Source organism: Dreissena polymorpha, chromosome 14 (genome assembly GCF_020536995.1).
Source record: "Dreissena polymorpha isolate Duluth1 chromosome 14, UMN_Dpol_1.0, whole genome shotgun sequence".
In the NCBI taxonomy this organism is placed as follows: domain Eukaryota; kingdom Metazoa; phylum Mollusca; class Bivalvia; order Myida; family Dreissenidae; genus Dreissena; species Dreissena polymorpha.
The window spans coordinates 65,698,774-65,717,837 of record NC_068368.1 but is presented as its reverse complement, the minus strand read 5'-3'; the positions used below and the strand labels follow the sequence as shown (position 1 = coordinate 65,717,837).

The following is a 19,064-nucleotide window of genomic DNA, read 5'->3' as shown; positions in this document are numbered from 1 at the left end:
AATAAGAACTGTGTTACCATTATATAGGTCGCAATTATGGCTTAATCTTGATGAAACTAAGTTAGAATGTTATCTGGAAAATATCAAGGCCAAGTTTGAATATGGGTCACATGTGTCCCAAATCTAAGTTATTGTGTCAAATCTTACGAAATACTTTTCAATAAGCAATATTCATGACTCAAACTTGGTGAAACGTGGTCAGAATGTATATTTTGAAAATATCAATGTAATATTTGCATCTTGGGTTAAGTTTATCAAAAATAGATTACCAAGTAAGAACATGCTAACCAATTTAGAAGCCATATGTATAATTTAATCTAGACGAACCTTGTTTTAGCCTATTTATCGAAATAATATATGTGCCAAGTTTGAATTTGTGTCAAATATGCTTAGTTTGTCTCATGGTTAGCTTAAAAAAACTTAATTAGAAATATAACTACCTTAAACTGCTATGATGTATGTACTGCTAAATGAGTTGAGTCGAGTTGGATTTATGATGAAACAACCATTTATGAACACAGCATACCAACTATAATACTGAATTCTGTATGTGTGTATAGAAAAGTAAAGAAAAAGTGTAGATAATGAAAACCTTTGTTTTAATAATCTTTAGTTAATTATAATATTATGGTGACAATTAGAGAAAAACAACAAGATAATTCCTTTATTCTCGAACATGATGTGGATGCAAACGTTGTCGGAAACAGGAAAGACACGGTCCTGTTCATGCGCAAACAATCAGCAACGGACATTCTACCAGTATACGGTCCCTCACTTTGATTGCTATGAGCTAATATTTTAAAACGTAATAATTCTAGTAACATACCGATAACAAAACTAGCTAAACATTTTAAATATTTAATAAACAAATCAAAATGTTCAACATCAATAAATTTAATAGTTGGTTCTCACTTTGTTCGGTGACTCACGCCAAGCAATACATGGATCAATTATAATTTAATTCGGAAACGACAAGAACAAAAGCACAACCTTGTTTTTGGCCTGGGGCGAAGCCCCTAGGCCAAAGTACTTAAACCGTTTTTTGGAATAAGCTGACTTGGCTGGCTGCCAAAACAACCGCGAATGAATGAATTTGGAAAAGTCCGATTTACCACTTGGCGGTCATTCATGCGCAATCAAAGAAGAGGGACCTATACAAACAAATAGGTCCCTGCAAAGAAGTTCTCAATAACCCGCATTGTGAATACAGAACATAACTATATAACATGAAAGTGTCATAAAACGTGCAATAAAATATTATTGAAGCAAAATTCCTAAGCATTGGATACGGCATAGGTTTTATTATTGTTTGCATATTCATGCGAGAATCTCACTTCCGTTTTATCAATGAAATTCCATTTTGATGACGATATTTTACGTTTCTAATCACGTGACCAAATAGTGGCATTTGATTGGTTTACTTTTAATGAAACGCTAAACAACCGTACAACTGTTAGCAATTATTGTATTCTTTTTCTTTTACGATGATTTAAGAAATGTCTGCAAAAGTGACGACGGTTGGGGGTTTTTGGTTGTGTAATTTGAATGTATTGGATTACGGCGAAATGTGTAAAAAGAGTGTGACTAGTGTCCACTTCTCGAAGAAGTTGACACTGGCTCGATGGACTGCCGACTGCGACAATCAAAGACACGGTTGATCAGCTGTACAAAGGCGTAAAACCTCTTGTATCTTGATCATTTTGGTGAGAAGTAAGTAAAATCCTTTCTTTCCGATTTCCTTGATATCGGGGGCTTCCGCCCCAAAACCCCGCGTTTTGATGGACTAAATGAATAATGTTGTGCCGGTGCCCGGTCTACAAAATGCGCACATACCTCGTGATTGGGAACCAGCGACAAATCGGAAAAGTGCATGCTGGGTAGCACGAGTTTGTACGGTCTCTTGTGCACGGGACGTTGATGTGAGTAGATGTGTTTATGTGCCTATGTCCCAATGTGAGTATTGTGTGAGGAATTGTGAGCCTGTATATTTTATATGGTATTGTATTGTATATGTGTGTTTGTAACTGTGAGCCTGTAACTGTGAACCTGTGCGTGTAACCCTGAGTACGTTAGTAGTTCCAGGGGGTTAAGCCTGTGCATGTTAGCCAGTGTCTAGCTGTGAGCCTGTGGGTATTGTATTATATTGTATTTTATGTGTGTTCGACACGTATTTACCTGGTAGGCCATTCCCAGAAGATATAAGTGAGTCTGTGACTGTGTATGTGAGTCTGTGAGTTGCCTGTGATTGTGTCAATGACACGCATTTCCCTGGAGGTGTATTCCCAGAAGTATATGTGTATGTAAGCCGGTGACTGTGTGTTTAAGTACGTATTTGCCTGGAGGTGTATTCCCAGAAGTATATGTATAGTTCCATTTGTGACGTGGACGAGCCGTAGCCGACGTGTGTCCACCCGCCGAGTCGACGAGTATAGCCGACGAGTATAGCCGACGAGTTCCCTCGAAGACGACGAGGACGATTGGTGCCATCCTGACGAGCATTCCAGTTGATGCCCATGTGAGTAGTTTAGTATCTTGTCGTTGCTAGTAATTGCTGTAGTTGTTGTGAAAGAACCCCAAAGAGCTAACCGTAAAAACGCTACAATAAAAATAGCGGACGAATTTCCTCTCAATATTTAGCTTGGAAACCTGAACATTTTCAAATATCTTGGGCCATCACTAAACATATTTTCTTCAAACTTGTACTCGTTGTTTATACTGACAACACATATTTGTTAAACATGTTACACAAAATAGTGGGCAGTATTTTCACAGTTATGCCCCTTTTCAACTCAGCAAATTTCTTTAAAAATGCAATATTTTCAAATATCTCCTTCCATATAAGGACATTTTCTTCAAACTTGCAATAGGTCTTTATACAGACGAGGCATATTTGTATGAAAAGTTACATAAATATTTGGGCAATATTTTTCAGTTATCGAGTTATGCTAGGGCAACAAACAACTGCAGTTAAGCGTTGGCACCCACAAGCAGTACTCTTGTTTGATAAATTACATTTGTTCTACTTATATCTTTGCAGATGTCAACCTTAGAAGAAATCATGAACATGGACCAAAGCATGCCCTATGACAAGTCTGCAAGGGGCAGAGTTGTGTTTGCAAGCAGTCCAGAGACATATACTAATGCCAATGGTGAGACAAAGCAGTCAAAGTCTGTTGCTATAGCAGATGACAAAAAAGCTGTGAAAGTTGTGTCGTATGACCCAACCCAATTCAACAAACTTGTTGAAGGTAAAACAATAATGTTGAGAAATTTCATCCGAAGGGATGGGTATATCATTCTAACCCGAACATCTAGACTGTTCCCAACACAAGAAATTGAAGTCCCTGACAGCAGAGTACAAGAGGGTAAGGCTCTTGTCAATCCACCAGCGGCTCCTGTGGTTTCATTGAGAGAAGCACTAAGATCACCTCCAAAAACCAAAACGACTGTTTGCGGGAAAGTCATTCAGGTATTTATATTACTTCTTTTCATTGGTTTATAATTTCATTATACCCCCACAAACGAAGTTAAAGGGGGTATATAGGAGTCTTGTCTGTCTGTCCATCTGATCTGTATTGGTTGTCCGCTCTCTGACTCGAATTGTCTTCATCCGATCTTCAACAAACTTGGTCAGAAATTTTATCTAGATGTCTAGGTCAAGTTCGAATATGGGTCATGCCGGGTCAAAAAACGAGGTCACGGGGTCACATACAGCATGTTGTATGCTCTCAAATTAAAGTAGTTTTCATCCAATCTTCACCAAACTTAATCATAAGTTGTATCTATATGATGTCTAGGCCAAGTTCCAGTCTTGGCATTATTTTTTTGAGGCACTAGCTTGATCAGACTACCAGCTTGGAAATTTCAATAGCCCGAATCAATTCTTACTAGCCCGAATTAGAGTTATAATTCTGTAACATTTGTAAAAATGTTAGTCTTGGACCTAATCCACTCCATCCGGTAATAATACTAGTGAAAGTGTCTAGAGAGATCAACTTACTACACTGTTCAATAAGCATCTACTCAATGAGTGCCCAATGGAGATTACCGATTTACTTCTGAATAGGCTTCTATAGCAGGGGTGTCAATTGTCCCAAATGTGAAATCTGGAAAATAAGACTGAGGGTCAAGTGTCGCACGTCCCCAACCACAATAAAGGGCAGAGCCCTTTATCTTTCTAGTTGCAATTACTGGTTAACCCTTTCAGTGCGGGAACCGAATTTTGAAGGCCTTTGCAAACAGTTTGGATCCAGATGAGACACCACAGAACGTGGCGTCTCATCAGGATCCAAACTATTTGCTATTCTGATAATATTCTTTGAAAAAAATCAAAGAAAATGCTAATTTTAGAAATTCAGCAGACAACATTTTAGCAGACGCCAAATTTCCCATCATGCAAAGGGTTAATATGTATTCTTTAATCTGATATTGTCAACTATTTGTTACACATCAACTGAAACTGGTAACTCAAGGATACAATGCAAAATAGTATAAACCAGACCATTCGTATCACCGCATCTGTATTCGTCATTGTAAATGTTATAAAGAAAGTCGAAAATAAAAAATAAAATAAGTAACATCGACGAAAAACACTGTATCCAAAAAAAGAATGCCCGAAAGATGTATGTGTTTTGCACATGAAGTAAATGTGCATATCGTTTAATTTCAGACAATGAAAACAAGTTTCTTAGAAAATCCGTAATAAATAGATAATTTTGTTAGCATTTGCTTTACAATATGTTAAGCTGATAGTGCAGTGCTTTACTTTGCAAATCGATCACTTAAAATATTTTAAGATGGTGGACATTGTTAGATTTTAGGAAAGTAGCAAGGACTTTTCGTCAGTTATCGTTCATGTATGGCCATCACCAGCCAATCAAAAATCAATAAATAAAAACCTGGGCACAATCGGTACCGAACAAACACAGGCCTTGAAGAATCCACTCGACCGCTCGCATATGCGAGTGAAGTTGACGGTCGGGCAAGTAAAGTTTGTTAAATACTCGACCGACCGGGCGAGTGCTGTTTTTCAAGTTGAGAAATATAAATTCAGTTCAGTTCAGAACTCCTGCCACATCGATACAAATTGCGAACAATTTTTCGAACGAACAAAAATAGGTTTAGTACACAAAGAAACTGCACTTTCGTTTTGACAATGAAAAATGATGTCACAGGCACATTAAAAATAATTCTCGAAATTGGCTGCACTCTTTTCATAGGTGTCAGCGCTCTATAGCTAATCAATTAAAAGTGAAAAAAAAACAGTTAAATATGATGGTCATTTCGTGAAGAATAAAATTTCATTTTAATGTAAATATCAATTAAAAAAATATACATTACTGGTTAATTATAATACGTATTATATTTAATTAAAAATAAACAGAAAAAATAATTATCAATTAACAGAATAATTCGTGATCAAAAGCCTTAGCCAAAATTGACCATATTGTAACCATTTGTCAATCAAGCGTGTCATTCAGTAAAAGTTCGTCTGAAATATTAAAACTCAGCATAGAAAAGGGTTCTATTTTGAAATATCTGAAAGACGGTGGAGACAGGGAACAGGAAGAAAGGTCATCAAAACGAGAAGCGGAAAGTACGGAGAAAAGGAAACAGGTGCAGAAAACATAAGTAAAGCAAATATAATCCATCAGATAATGTAGTTAATTTGTTTGCAGTTTAATGTCACTATGTTACGTAGGTTAAAAAGGTTCTGGTTGATCATAACTATAAATATAGATATATATTATTTTTAAATGCAGGGCGAATAGATTGAAATGAAAGGCGAGTGTTTTGTCAACCTACTTGCCCTGCAGGGCGAGTGGCTCTGGAAAAATTCTTCAAGGCCTGAAACAATTTCCGGAATGCCGAGGAAGCTATAACAATAGGAAGCTATTTCGGCCATGTAACTAAGTTCAAACACGAAAAAAGCACTTATACGATCGGGCTACTGGCTTGGAATTTTAACTCGACAGACGCAAAAATCATAACTCGGTCATCAGTCGAGTGGAATCCAAGACTGAAGTTCGAATGTGGGTCATGCCAGGTCAAAAACTAGGTCACAGGGTCACTTAGTGCGTTTTTCAGCATTCATCAAGGTGCTTTTGTGAAGGCAACATGCAAAACATTCTGTGTCCATACAGCATGTGGGGGTTTTCATCACGTCTGTGACAAAGCTCTAGTTTTCTCAGTTGTAAACCTAATTTAATTATACTTCCTAATAACACAGTATTTTGTGGAGTTGGAATAGGACATCAATATGGGACTATATTGTTTTTTCAACAGTGCATAATATGCAGTTTTACATGTTGTATTGATTTAGTTTGACAAATAATAATTAAAATAGATACTTTCATATATAATAGCATCATTTAAAATGTTTTTTTTTACAAAACTGTTATGTCTTCCACTTAAGTGGGGGACATATTGTTTTTGCCCTGTCTGTTGGTCTGTCTGTTGGTCTGTCTGCGCCAACTTTAACATTTTGCAATAACTTTTGCTATATTGAAGATAGCAACTTCATATTTGGCATGCATGTGTATCTCATGAAGCTGCACATTTGAGTGGTGAAAGGTCAGGGTCATCCTTCAAGGTCAAAGGTCAAATATATATGGCCAAAATTGCTCATTTTATGAATACTTTTGCATATTGAAGATAGCAACTTGATATTTGGCATGCATGTGTATCTCATGGAGCTGCACATTTTGAGTGGTGAAAGGTCAAGGTCATCCTTCAAGGTCAGAGGTCAAATATATGTGGCCCAAATCGCTTATTTTATAAATACTTTTGCAATATTGAAGATAGCAACTTGATATTTGGCATGCATGCGCATCTCATAGAGCTGCACATTTTGAGTGGTGAAAGGTCAAGGTCAAGGTCATCCTTCAAGGTCAGAGGTCAAATATATGTGGCCCAAATCGCTTATTTTATGAATACTTTTGCAATATTGAATATAGCAACTTGATATTTGGCATGCATGTGTATCTCATGGAGCTGCACATTTTGAGTGGTGAAAGGTCAAGGTCATCCTTCACAAGGTCAAGGTCATCCTTCAAAGTCAAACGTCATATAGGGGGACATTGTGTTTCACAAACACATCTTGTTTTTTTTAAATAATTTTCATAAAATGAAACTGTCCATGCCACACACAGTTGAAAACTACAATTAAAATGAACTTAAAGCTTAATAAGCAATATCCTATTACTTATTAAGCTTGAAGTTTAAATAAATCATTACAAACATAAATTCAATACATGAAAGGAACAGTTTTGTTTTAGAATATCAACAACACAATGTCCATTCCCAGTTTGATGTCTAATTCCAAATTCACATAATACAGTGTACTTATAATACCTTTGGAATTGGTTGCAAAACATGTCTAATTATTGCGATGGCGCTCATTTCATTTAAGTCCCCTAATGTGTTCCATACAAAATTACATAGTAGCTTACTGTATAAATATGCACCAACATGTTAAACCTGTTCAAACATGGTTACAAAATAGTCATCTGCCATATTTTGGATGGTGATTTTATGCATTTGTAACTAGCACATTTACCTTACACCGAACACAAAAACATGTATGTTTCCGGTTACACACTCAAAACAATGAGGGTCAGTAGGTTCGGATATTTTTTTAACCAGGTTTTCCGAAGGAAAAACTGGTTATAAGATTGGCGAATGCGGGCGGGCTGGCTGGCGGGCTGGCTGGCTGGCGGGCTGGCGGGCGGGCGGAACAAGCTTGTCCGGGCCATAACTTTGTCGTTCATTGTGAGATTTTAAAATCATTTGGCACATTTGTTAACCATCATTAGACGGTGTGTCGCGCGAAAAAAATTACGTCAATATCTCCAAGGTCAAGGTCACACTTTGAGTTCAAAGGTAAAAAATAGCCATAAATGACCTTGTCTGGGCTATAACTATGTCATTCATTATGAGATTTAAAATCATTTGGCACATTTGTTCACCATCATGGGACGGTGTGTCGCACGAAAGAATCACGTCAATATCTCCAATGTCAAGGTCGTCACGACTAAAAATAGATTTATTTTAAAACAAACTTACAAAGGGGGTTAATTTTGTTTGTTCATTTCAAAAGTTCAGTTTGAGTTGTCTCCCTTTATCAGATTTTTTTTCACAATGAAAACCTGGTTTTGTGACAATTTTGTCCCTTGTTTATATTTGGTTCGAAAATGTTCGGAATTATTAGATGTTCGTACTCATATTGTACCAACATGATTCAAATAGTTTAAATCAAAGTTACGAACAAAACAAATCAAGATATTACAGATGCTGACCATCTTGTGATAATCAAGTACTGTTTCACACTGGAGGTTACCGCACAAAACAAATCAAGATATTACAGATACTGACCTTCTTGTGATAATCAAGTACTGTTTCACACTGGAGGTTACGATTTCATTTAATAAAACACGGAAACATTTACATTTAAATGAATGCAAAGCTGTCAAACTTCGCATCGAGGGAACGATTGGTTTTTATAATTAAATAATAAAAAAACTACCGAAAATTAAATTACAATAATTTGAAATAATGTTTAAAATGTATTAACATTTTAAAACAAGTCGGGTTGTATTAGATATAAACATGACTGTGCCTTGTCATTGGATTTTTTTCCCCTACCCTGAATTCCAAAATGGTGGAAGATAATGGCAGCTCTGCCTTCTTGTCAAGCCACTACGCTTGAGCAGTCGGCCATTTTCAAAGATAGCGGCGTGGTTTAAAGTTCAGGCCTTTAAAGATCTTCATAGGGACCAAATAGTGTCAAACAATATCGTTGTTGTCCACTCGCGATTTTTTTATAAAAGAATTGCAGTCATGGGTAAACTCTGACGGTCGATCGGGTAACCGGAAATAAACATAATTTTTCGTTAGGCCTTATACAATTAACGCTCCATAAAAACAGCTCGTAATGACTAATCTTAACCCTTTTACACTCCATTTTTAGCTCATCTGAGCACAACATACTCATGGTGAGCTATTGTGATCGCCATTTGTCTGTCATGCATCATGCAGCGTCAACATTAACCTTGTTTACACTCTAGAGGCTACATTTATTGTCCATTCTTAATGAAACTTGTCTGTGGGTGTGTCTGTCCAAAAATGCTGCGTCGCGTGAACCTCCAAAATGCTTGAGCTAAAGACATGCAACTTAACAGGAATATTGGTCAGCATGTTGTATATCCTTCAAGTCATGCACACCATTTCTGACAGCTGTTGTCATTTTGCTAATAACTCAATATGTATGTAATCATGTTATACAGGATGAAGAAGAGCGTGACATCCGGGTAGGAAAGTCGAAAAGTCCGACAAAGATGAGAACAATTTACATACAGGATGAAACGGTGGACAGAGTAAAAGTGGCTTTGTGGAGAAACACTAACAAAAACGTCAGAACTGGGGATTTCGTCAAAATCACTTATTTGACAATACACACTTACCAAACAAAGTACACAACTGAAACCAGCTTCAATTCTACCTACACAACTTCAGTTACTGTAAGTAAACATTTTGACTGCATACTTTAAGGATTTTTCAAATAATTTAGCTAAGATGCACTAATGGTGGGCAGAACACCATGACAAGTTGCCTATTTTTGTGCCCCCCCCCAAAAAAAAAACAACCATGTCCGTCTGTTTGCTGTTCTTCCGTGCGTCTGAAAAAAGTTTGTGATATGCATATCTACACAAGTATAAGACCTTCACCCTTGAAACTTAAAAAAAATTATTGCTTAAAATGTAAATTTGTGCACCTGTGGTTTTCCATTTGATTTCAATATCTGAAAGCAGAGTAATGGCTCTCGACTTAGTAAAATTATACTTAATAAAGTTTGCGCATATCTATTAAAGTATAAGGCGTACAGTCTTGACACTTCAAGAAAGAAAAGACCTACAGTCACTGTCTTGAAACTTCTTAGCATTATTGCTCACTATGTGAAGTTGTGCATCTGAGTTTTATTTAGTTTTGTTTCAATTGGTAAAGCAGAGTTGTAACCCCTGACTTAGTAGAATTATACTTAAAAGAGTTTATTCCTACAGTCCCGAAACTTAATAGGCTTGTTGCTCATCATGTGAAGATTCGCACCATGTAACATTTATGGCCCTTGGTTAATTTATGTTGCTTTTAATATGAGAGACTTAAGACTTGTAAGATTTTTGCTAATCATGTAAATAATAAGCTGTGAAGGGAGGCACCCGTGTCCTATGGACACTTTTCTAGTCTATGTCAAGTCAATGCTAAATGTCACCTGTTGTTATTGTATAAAACTTTAAAAGCCAATGTAAAAGGCCTACTAATGGTATCTTGTTCCTGAGTAAAAGTATGTTCTATTTAGGTTTTTCCCAAATTCTAGATTTCACAACACATTCCTTCCCATTTGAAAGAATCCATCCAGTACCTTCCCCAAATTTTTTTGAAATCCCCGAGTTGCTCTGTCTAGACATAAAAATTAATTAGTATTCTTATAAAAAATCAATCTGATTCTACACAAGATTATCACGATTTAATTTAATTCAATTTAAGAAGCGTTCGACATTGTGTGGCTGACTTTAGATCACTTGCCTCTCACAGATGTAGGTTCCATCCTCGCTCTGGGAGTTGAATTTTTACGCCCCCCTTCTAAGAAGAGGGGGTACATTGTATATTGCTTTGCACATGTCTGTCGGTCGGTCGGTCCGTCCACCAGGTGGTTTCCGAATGATAACTCAAGAACACTTGAATCTAGGATCATGAAACTTCATAGGTACATTGATCTTGACTCGCAGATGACCCCTATTGATTTTGAGGTCACTAGGTCAAAGGTCAAGGTCACAGTGACCCGAAATAGTAAAATGGTTTCCACATGATAACTCAAGAACGCTTAGGCCTAGGATCATGAAACTTTATAGGTAGATTGATCATGACTCGCAAATGACCCCTATTGATATTCAGGTCACTAGGTCAAAGGTCAAGGTCACAGTGACCCGAAATAGTAAAATGGTTTCCGGATGATAACTCAAGAACACTATGGCCTAGGATCATGAAACTTGAAAGGTAGATTGATCATAACTTGCAGATGACCCCTATTGATTTTTTAGGTCACTAGGTCAAAGGTCAAGGTCACAGTGACCCGAAATGGTAAAATGGTTTCCAGATGATAACTCAAGAACGCTTATGCCTAGAATCATGAAACTTCGTAGGTAGATTGATAATGGCTGGCCGATGACCCCTATTGATTTTCAGGTCACTAGGTCAAAGGTCACGGTCACGGTGACCCAAAATAGTGAAATGGTTTTCGAATGATAACTCAAGAACGCTTATGCCTAGCAGGGTTCGCCAAAACTTGAAAAATCTGTCAGTCATTTGGACTGACAGACTTGAAATTTTTGTCAGTCCGAATCAGTTTCTGTCAGTCCCACTGTCCGACTAAACTATAACAGCAAAACACAACAAAAGAGAGTACCTTTTAGGTGTAAATTGGTTTTTATCAAATTAAAATACAATAAAAACATGTCCAAAGTCGATATAATGAAACAATTATTATATTAATAATAAACCACACATAAACCAAAGGCATGTCAAACTGTGTTTAGCCTCCACAGCTCTACAAATCCGTGTTCTTGAAAAGTTAGGGTGACATCCAATCAAGTTTGACTTAATTGCACACACCCATTCACACTACTTTGGATGACTTCAATTTCCGTTTATTAGCCAATTTCCCAAGTTATAAAACAACACCTATCGTTAAAATATTTTCTCTTAGCTGAGGTGGTTGATATCCAGGTTCAATTAAATTAATGTCTTTCACACCTATTACTTGATAGAAAGGCCCATGATAATTACCACCATCCATTCTTGTTGTCGGAAATAACACAAAACATAATGCTACAATCTACCAACAACAAATAAAGTTTTTAATTAACACATGTCCGAATTTTAAATTATCCGAAATATAGTACATTGGGTGGAAAAACTTCGTTTGATTTCAGAAATTGTTGGTATGTCAATTAAAATATATCCTTCCCAGAACAGTATAATAATGAAACTATTTAACAGAAATGCTCACAAATGACTGTTGAAACAAGTTTTCATGCGGTTTTTGTTGTGGAGAAATAAAATGGAACAAACAAAATGGCGGACGCACCCGGATGCTTTTTAAACAAAGACCGTTGATTTTGAACTCGCATGCGATAGTCAATTCTAATCCAACTTTAAACATCAAAACATCAAAATGAAGGTAACAAAAAAAGGATTTTGACAGAAGTTGAACAAAACGCATCTACCTTCTATTAATCCATTAGCACATTATACACTTTTAGTGATCTTTTTGAAACCATTTTTCATCCGATTGTGTCGGTCAGTCGGACCGATTATCTTAAATCACTTGTCGGTCCTGAGCAAAATTTGCCGGTCAGGACCGGCGGACCGACGGTTTTGGCGAACCCTGGCCTAGGATCATGAAACTTCATAGGTACATTGATCATGACTCGCAGATGACCCTTATTGATTTTCAGGTCACTAGGTCAAAGGTCACGGTCACAGTGACAAAAAACTTCCACCCAAGTGCCCGCTCATGATTAAAAACGCTCAAGGGGGAACCTTGGGTCTTTCTCCACCATGACAAGCGGGAAAAGGCGCCATATAGCCATTAAAAGTGTCAATGCGACGTTAAAACAAACAAACAACTTGTATTGTTTTGTTAATGTCTGATGCTGCCTTATCCTTGAAAGGTAATGTTTGTATTGCCATATGAAGTATTTCCTTATTTTTCCAGAAAGTCGAACAACCAACTGTACATGTGACACTTACAGTAATTGGTGCCTGTGTACAAGATGACGTTACAGAACTTCTCCTCAGTGATGACTCTGTGAGGGCAATTCCTTCACAATTATTAATGGCTGCCCTTCCAAAAGAACTTGAAGAAGACTTGGATCCAGAATCTTTCTTTGCAGAGCGAAAAACAAACTTAAGGCTGCAATTAAAAGGATCGGAAGTACTTTCAGTGAAACTTCAGTAAACTGTTATACATATACATGACATTATTCAGCATTCCTAGTTTACCTTGTTTTCCCTAGTGTTTTTAGCTCATCTATTTTTTGAAAAAAAATTATGAGCTATTGTCATTACCTTGGCGTCGGCGTCGGCGTCGGCGTCGGCGTTGGCGTTGGCGTCCGGTTAAGTTTTGCGTTTAGGTCCACTTTTCTCAGAAAGTATCAATGCTATTGCATTCAAACTTGGTACACTTACTTACTATCATGAGGGGACTGGGCAGGCAAAGTTAGATAACTCTGGCGTGCATTTTGACAGAATTATGTGCCCTTTTTATACTTAGAAAATTGAAAATTTTGGTTAAGTTTTGCGTTTAGGTTCACTTTTCTCAGTGAGTATCAATGCTGTTGCATTCAAACTTGTTACACTTACTTACTATCATGAGGGGACTGGGCAGGCAAAGTTAGATAACTCTGGCATGCATTTTGACAGAATTATGTGCCCTTTTTATACTTAGAAAATTGAAAATTTTGGTTAAGTTTTGTGTTTAGGTCCATTTTATTCCTTAAGCATCAAAGCTATTGCTTTCATACTTGCAACACTTACTAACTTTCATAAGGGGACTGTGCAGGCAAAGTAATGTAACTCTGACTGGCATTTTGACAGAATTATGTGCCCTTTTTATACTTAGAAAATTGAAAATTTGATTAAGTTTTGTGTTTAGGTCCACTTTATTCCTACAGTATCAAAGCTATTGCTTTCATACTTGCAACACTTATTAACTATCATAAGGGGACCGTGCAGGCAAAGTTATGTAACTCTGACTGGCATTTGGACGGAATTATGGGCCTTTTATAATTAGAAAATTGAAAATTTGGTTAAGATTTATGTTTTGGTCCACTTTACCCCTAAAGTATCATAGATATTGCTTTCATACTTGGAACACTCAAAAACTATCATAAGGGTACAGTAAAAGGACAAGTTGCATAACTCTGGTTGTCATTGTTACCGAATTATGGCCCTTTTTTGACTTAGTAACTTTTAATATATGGTTAAATTTTGTGTTTCAATCCACTTTACTTCTTAAGTATCAAGGCTATTGCTTTCAAACTTCAAATACTTTCATGCTATCATGAGGTTACTGTACCTGGCAAGTTGAATTTTACCTTGACCTTTGAATGACCTTGATTCTCAAGGTCATATTATTAAATTTGGCTAAAATTGCCATAACTTCTTTATTTATGATTAGATTTGATTGATACTTTGACGAAACTACTCTTACCTGACATACCACAATAGACTCCACCCAAACGGTCCCCCGTGCCCTCCCCCCCTCTCCCCCCCTCCCCCCCACCCCGCCCCTTCCCCCCCCCCTATTTTTTTTTTTTAAGATCATCTCACAAATGACCACCACACCCTCACACTATGACCCCACCCCCCCCCCACCCCACCCCCCCCCCAATTTTTTTTTTTTTTTTTTTTTTTTTTTTAAGATCATCTCACAAATTACCACCACACCCTCACACTATACCCCACCCCTACCCAATTTTTTTTTTTAAACGGTTATGTTTGAAATACCGTCCAACCATCGCACCCAAAAAATCCCCCCCCCATCGCCCTTCCCCCCCACCCCCACCCCCCCCACCCCCCCCCCCCCCGCCCCCGATTTTTTTTTTCGCTTTTTTGGAAGATAATGTAATAAATGTCCACAACCCCACACTATACACCCCTCTTCACTCCACCCCTCCCTCCTTTGTGATTGAAAATGAGAGTCCTTTCACCTTTAAAAAGAAAATAGATGAGCGGTCTGCACCCGCAAGGCGGTGCTCTTGTTTTTTATAAATCTCCTACTTTTTCATACTTTTTACAACAAGCTCCTACTTCTCCTAGTTATGCCCCCCTTCAAAGAAGGGGGATATTGCTTTGCACATGTTGGTGTGTTGGTCTGTCCGTCCGTCCACCACATGATTGTCTGATGATAACTGGAAATAGCAAAATGGTTTCCAAATGATAATTCAAGAAAGCTTACGCCTGGGATCATGAAACTTCATAGGGGCATTGATCATAACTGGCAGATGACTCTTATTGATTTTCAGGTCACTAAATCAAAGGTCACAGTGAAACGAGACAGTAAAGTGGTTTACTGGAAATAGGAAAATGGTTTCCAGATGATAACTCAAGAAGGCTTACGCCTGGTATCATGAAACCATCACCACCTCCACCACCACCTCAGTGACAAAAAACGTATTCACACAATAGCTGCCATTACAACTGACAGCCCATATGGGGGGCATGCATTTTTTATAAACAGCCCTTGTTCTTTTTCAAGTAACAAGTTTTAAAAACTTTTAATGGGCAAAAAATAATTTGATTTTGTTAATTTGATGTCACCTGGATATGTATACATGTATTCATAGGGTTTTAAATATAGTTGTGTTTGCTGTAGGTATAATGGCATTTAACATACCTGAAATTACGCATATAATTGCTTGATTTTGACATTTGCAAAGATTGCCAATATACAACACGAAGAAGTGATTAGGCAAAATTATTTTTACAATACTTGAGGCTGGACCCTACACATTCAGTTTAATTGGGTCTAGCCACTCATTAGTTATCAATAAGAAAGCAGGGAAATTTAATATTTGAGTTTCATCTACAGATCATGTGATGTAGCATTTATAGGTACAGGAAAAGATCTTTCAGTTATAAAATTAGAAGTTTTAAAATTAATAACAAGCTTGATCTTGTAAACAGAAAATCATTCATTGAGTACACGACTTTCCATTGATTAAATCTGGAACTCCTAACTTAAATTCTTCTAATTCATCATGTATGCTACTGGTTTCTCTTATATGATCAATAAGAATACTTGTAACATAATCAATGACTTGGTGCATATTTGAGGATGTTGATTGCAATCCACAGTCAATAAATTTGTTTGGTAGCATGTTATATTTAATACCTGACATACAGTTGTCCATTCTTATAAATGGTTAGTTTATTCATGTAATCAGCAAGAAAATTGACCTGATCCATTGTTGTAGTGCCGAAAAGTCCTTTTGAAAGTTTACTATGAAAGGCAAAAGTGCACTTTTACTTCTAGATAAGATTATGGTTGATTAAAGAATAAGACTCAATACTCGAAATTGTACACTTGTATTTTGCTCCTGTTCATTGTCTGAGGCTTTTTATTCGAGTCATCATGTGAGATAACATGTGACACGATTGATTGTTCACTTAACAAGCTGGAAGTGCAGGCACATCAAATTATTTTGTGTTCCCTTTAATTAAAGCATATTGTCTATTTATTAAAAGGGTGTTATTTTCAACTGCTAATATGTAAAGGTGATTTTCCTGTAAAAGACTATTTTTCGTCTTAACCATTTGAAAATTTAAGTGCGTTTGCCTTTGTTATTTAGCCCTTTTACATTTACAGTACATATGTTAATACTCATTCAAAAGACAGAGAATTACATGATACTATTCTTGTTCCAAACATTTAAAAATCATTTTGTAGAACTAGATTATTAGTTAATACTTCATTATACAAAGTTATATTAAGCTTTGATGTTTAAAACCATCAACTTCCATGTTCTACAAGTTGTTAATGCATTGTGTTCATTAAATTCATCTCAGCACTAAATACTTGTTCATTTTTATGCCCCCCTTCGAAGAAGAGGGGGTATATTGCTTTACTCATGTCGGTCGGTCTGTCGGTCTGTCGGTCTGTCGGTCCGTCCACCAGGTGGTTGTCAGACGATAACTCAAGAACGCTTGGGCCTAGGATCATGAAACTTCATAGGTACATTGATCATGACTCGCAGATGACCCCTATTGATTTTGAGGTCACTAGGTCAAAGGTCAAGGTCACGGTGACCCGAAATAGTAAAATGGTTTTTGAATGATAACTCAAGAACGCATACGCCTAGGATCATGAAACTTCATGGGTAGATTGATCATGACTCGCAGATGACCCCTATTGATTTTTAGGTCCAAGGTCACGGTGACCCGAAATAGTAAAATGGTTTCCGGATGATAACTCAAGAATGCATACACCTAGGATCATGAAACTTCATGTGTAGATTGATCATGACTTGCAGATGATCCCTATTGATTTTGAGGTCACTAGGTCAAAGGTCAAGGTCACGGTGACCCGAAATAGTAAAATGGTTTTCGGATGATAACTCAAGAACGCATATGCCTAGGATCATGAAACTTCACAGGTAGATTGATCATGACTCGCAGATGACCCCTATTGATTTTGAGGTCACAAGGTCAAAGGTCAAGGTCACGGTGACCCGAAATAGTAAAATGATTTTCGGATGATAACTCAAGAACGCTTTTGCCTAGTTTTCGATGTGTTGGTAACTCTGCCCTGCCTTCATTTAGATTGATCTCGGTACAATTTATAAACATTTCATTATCATTAGCACTTTGCTTTTTGAGTGGTTACTCCTCCGTTGTTATATGAATAATTTAGTGAAAACGTTAAATGTGTTAAAATATTGTTCCAAAATATTTTATAACACTCAATAGTGATGCCATCAGATTCCGGACTTTTGTTATTTGGCATTTCTTAACGAGCTTGTCAATATTCATATTCAGTTTGTAATCCTTCACATACTTGTTATTCCACTTCCTTTAAAGCATGATGTGTTATTTTAAAGAGGTTGTTATTTTCGACATTCTTTCGTTTATAGTGTTTCGCAAAATAGGCTTCTTCTATTATTTGACTTTTATTTGTTATGTCTTTGCCATTAACTTCTAGTCTGTGTATAGTTTTGTGTTTGCTACTACGTTTTAAAATGTTTGCACAGTATTTTGTATTGTTTTCATTGTGTTCAACATGCTGTGCCCGTGCTCAAAGTAATATGCCATTGAGGTGTGTGCGATAAATTCCTTCTATTATTTTTTTTTGGTGTGAAAATTTTCTACTTCAATGGAGGTGGTATAATTTGTGTTTCTTTTATGCATCTGTTTTTCAAGTGCTTCAATGACTTTTATGGCTTCATTTTCAAGTTTGTGTGTTTCTTTTTTTTTTTAGCTTACCTGAGCACAACGTGCTCATGGTGAGCTTTTGTGATCGCCTTTTGTGTGTCGTCTGTCGTGCAGCGTCAACATTTACCTTGTTAACACTTTAGAGGTCACATTTATTGTCCAATCTTCATGAAACTTGGTCAGAACATGTGTCCCATAAATATCTTGGACGAGTTTGAAAATGCTTCTTGTCGTTGAAAAACCTGCGTGCCAGGGGGCGTGGCAGTTTTCCTAATATGGCTATTATAAAACCTTGTTTAAGACTCTAGAAGTTATATTTTTTGTCCAATCATCATGAAACTTGGTCGGAACATGTGTTCTAATAAAATCCTTGACAAGTTCAAAAATGATTCCGGTTGGAAGAAAAACATGGCCGCCAGTGGGCGGGGCAGTTTTCCTATTATGGCTATAGTAAAACTTGTTCACACTGTAGAAGTCAAATTTATTGTCCAATCTTCATGAAACTTAGTCAGAACATTTGTTCTAATGATATCTTAAACCAGTTCGAATATGGTTCCAATTGGTTGAAAAACATGGCTGCCAGGTGGCGAGGCAGTTTTTCCTTAAATGGCTACAGTAAAACCTTCTTAACACTCTAGAAGTCACATTTTTAGTCCCTCACAACATGTTTCCCAGTAAAATCTTAAACGAGTTCGAAAATGGTTCCAGTTGAATGAAAAACATGGCCGCCAGTGGTCGTGGCAGTTTTCCTTATGTAGCTTTAGTGTAAAGTAAATTTTCAACATTCTTTCGTTTATAGTGTTTCGAAAAATAGGCTTCTTCTATTATTTGACTTTGATTTGTTATGTCTTTGCCATTAACTACTAGTCAGTGTATAGTTTTGTGTTTGTTTCTACGTTTTAAAATGTTGTACAGTATTTTGTATTGTTTTTATTGTGTTTAACATGCTGTGCCCGTGCTCGAAGTATTATGCCATTGAGGTGTGTGTGATAAATACCTACTATTATAATTTTTATGTCCCCCACTATAGTAGTGGGGGACATATTGTTTTTGCCCTGTCTGTTGGTCAGTTGGTT

At 36.9% G+C, this 19,064-nt stretch overlaps 1 protein-coding gene and 1 long non-coding RNA gene across 2 annotated transcripts; both read left to right on the top strand.

The window, feature by feature from the left end:
- Window positions 1-3,041: 3,041 nt before the first annotated feature.
- Window positions 3,042-13,050, top strand: LOC127858194 (uncharacterized). The gene is made up of 3 exons (XM_052395165.1): window positions 3,042-3,469; window positions 9,285-9,518; window positions 12,773-13,050. Exons 1-3 carry the CDS (start codon window positions 3,059-3,061, stop codon window positions 13,013-13,015), a joined length of 888 nt encoding a protein of 295 aa, XP_052251125.1. The 5' UTR covers window positions 3,042-3,058; the 3' UTR covers window positions 13,016-13,050.
- Window positions 13,051-15,830: 2,780 nt separating this feature from the next.
- On the top strand, window positions 15,831-17,288 carry LOC127858752 (uncharacterized). Its single transcript, XR_008039038.1, has 2 exons — window positions 15,831-16,856; window positions 17,133-17,288. It is a non-coding gene; the product is annotated as an uncharacterized LOC127858752 (long non-coding RNA).
- Window positions 17,289-19,064: the final 1,776 nt, after the last annotated feature.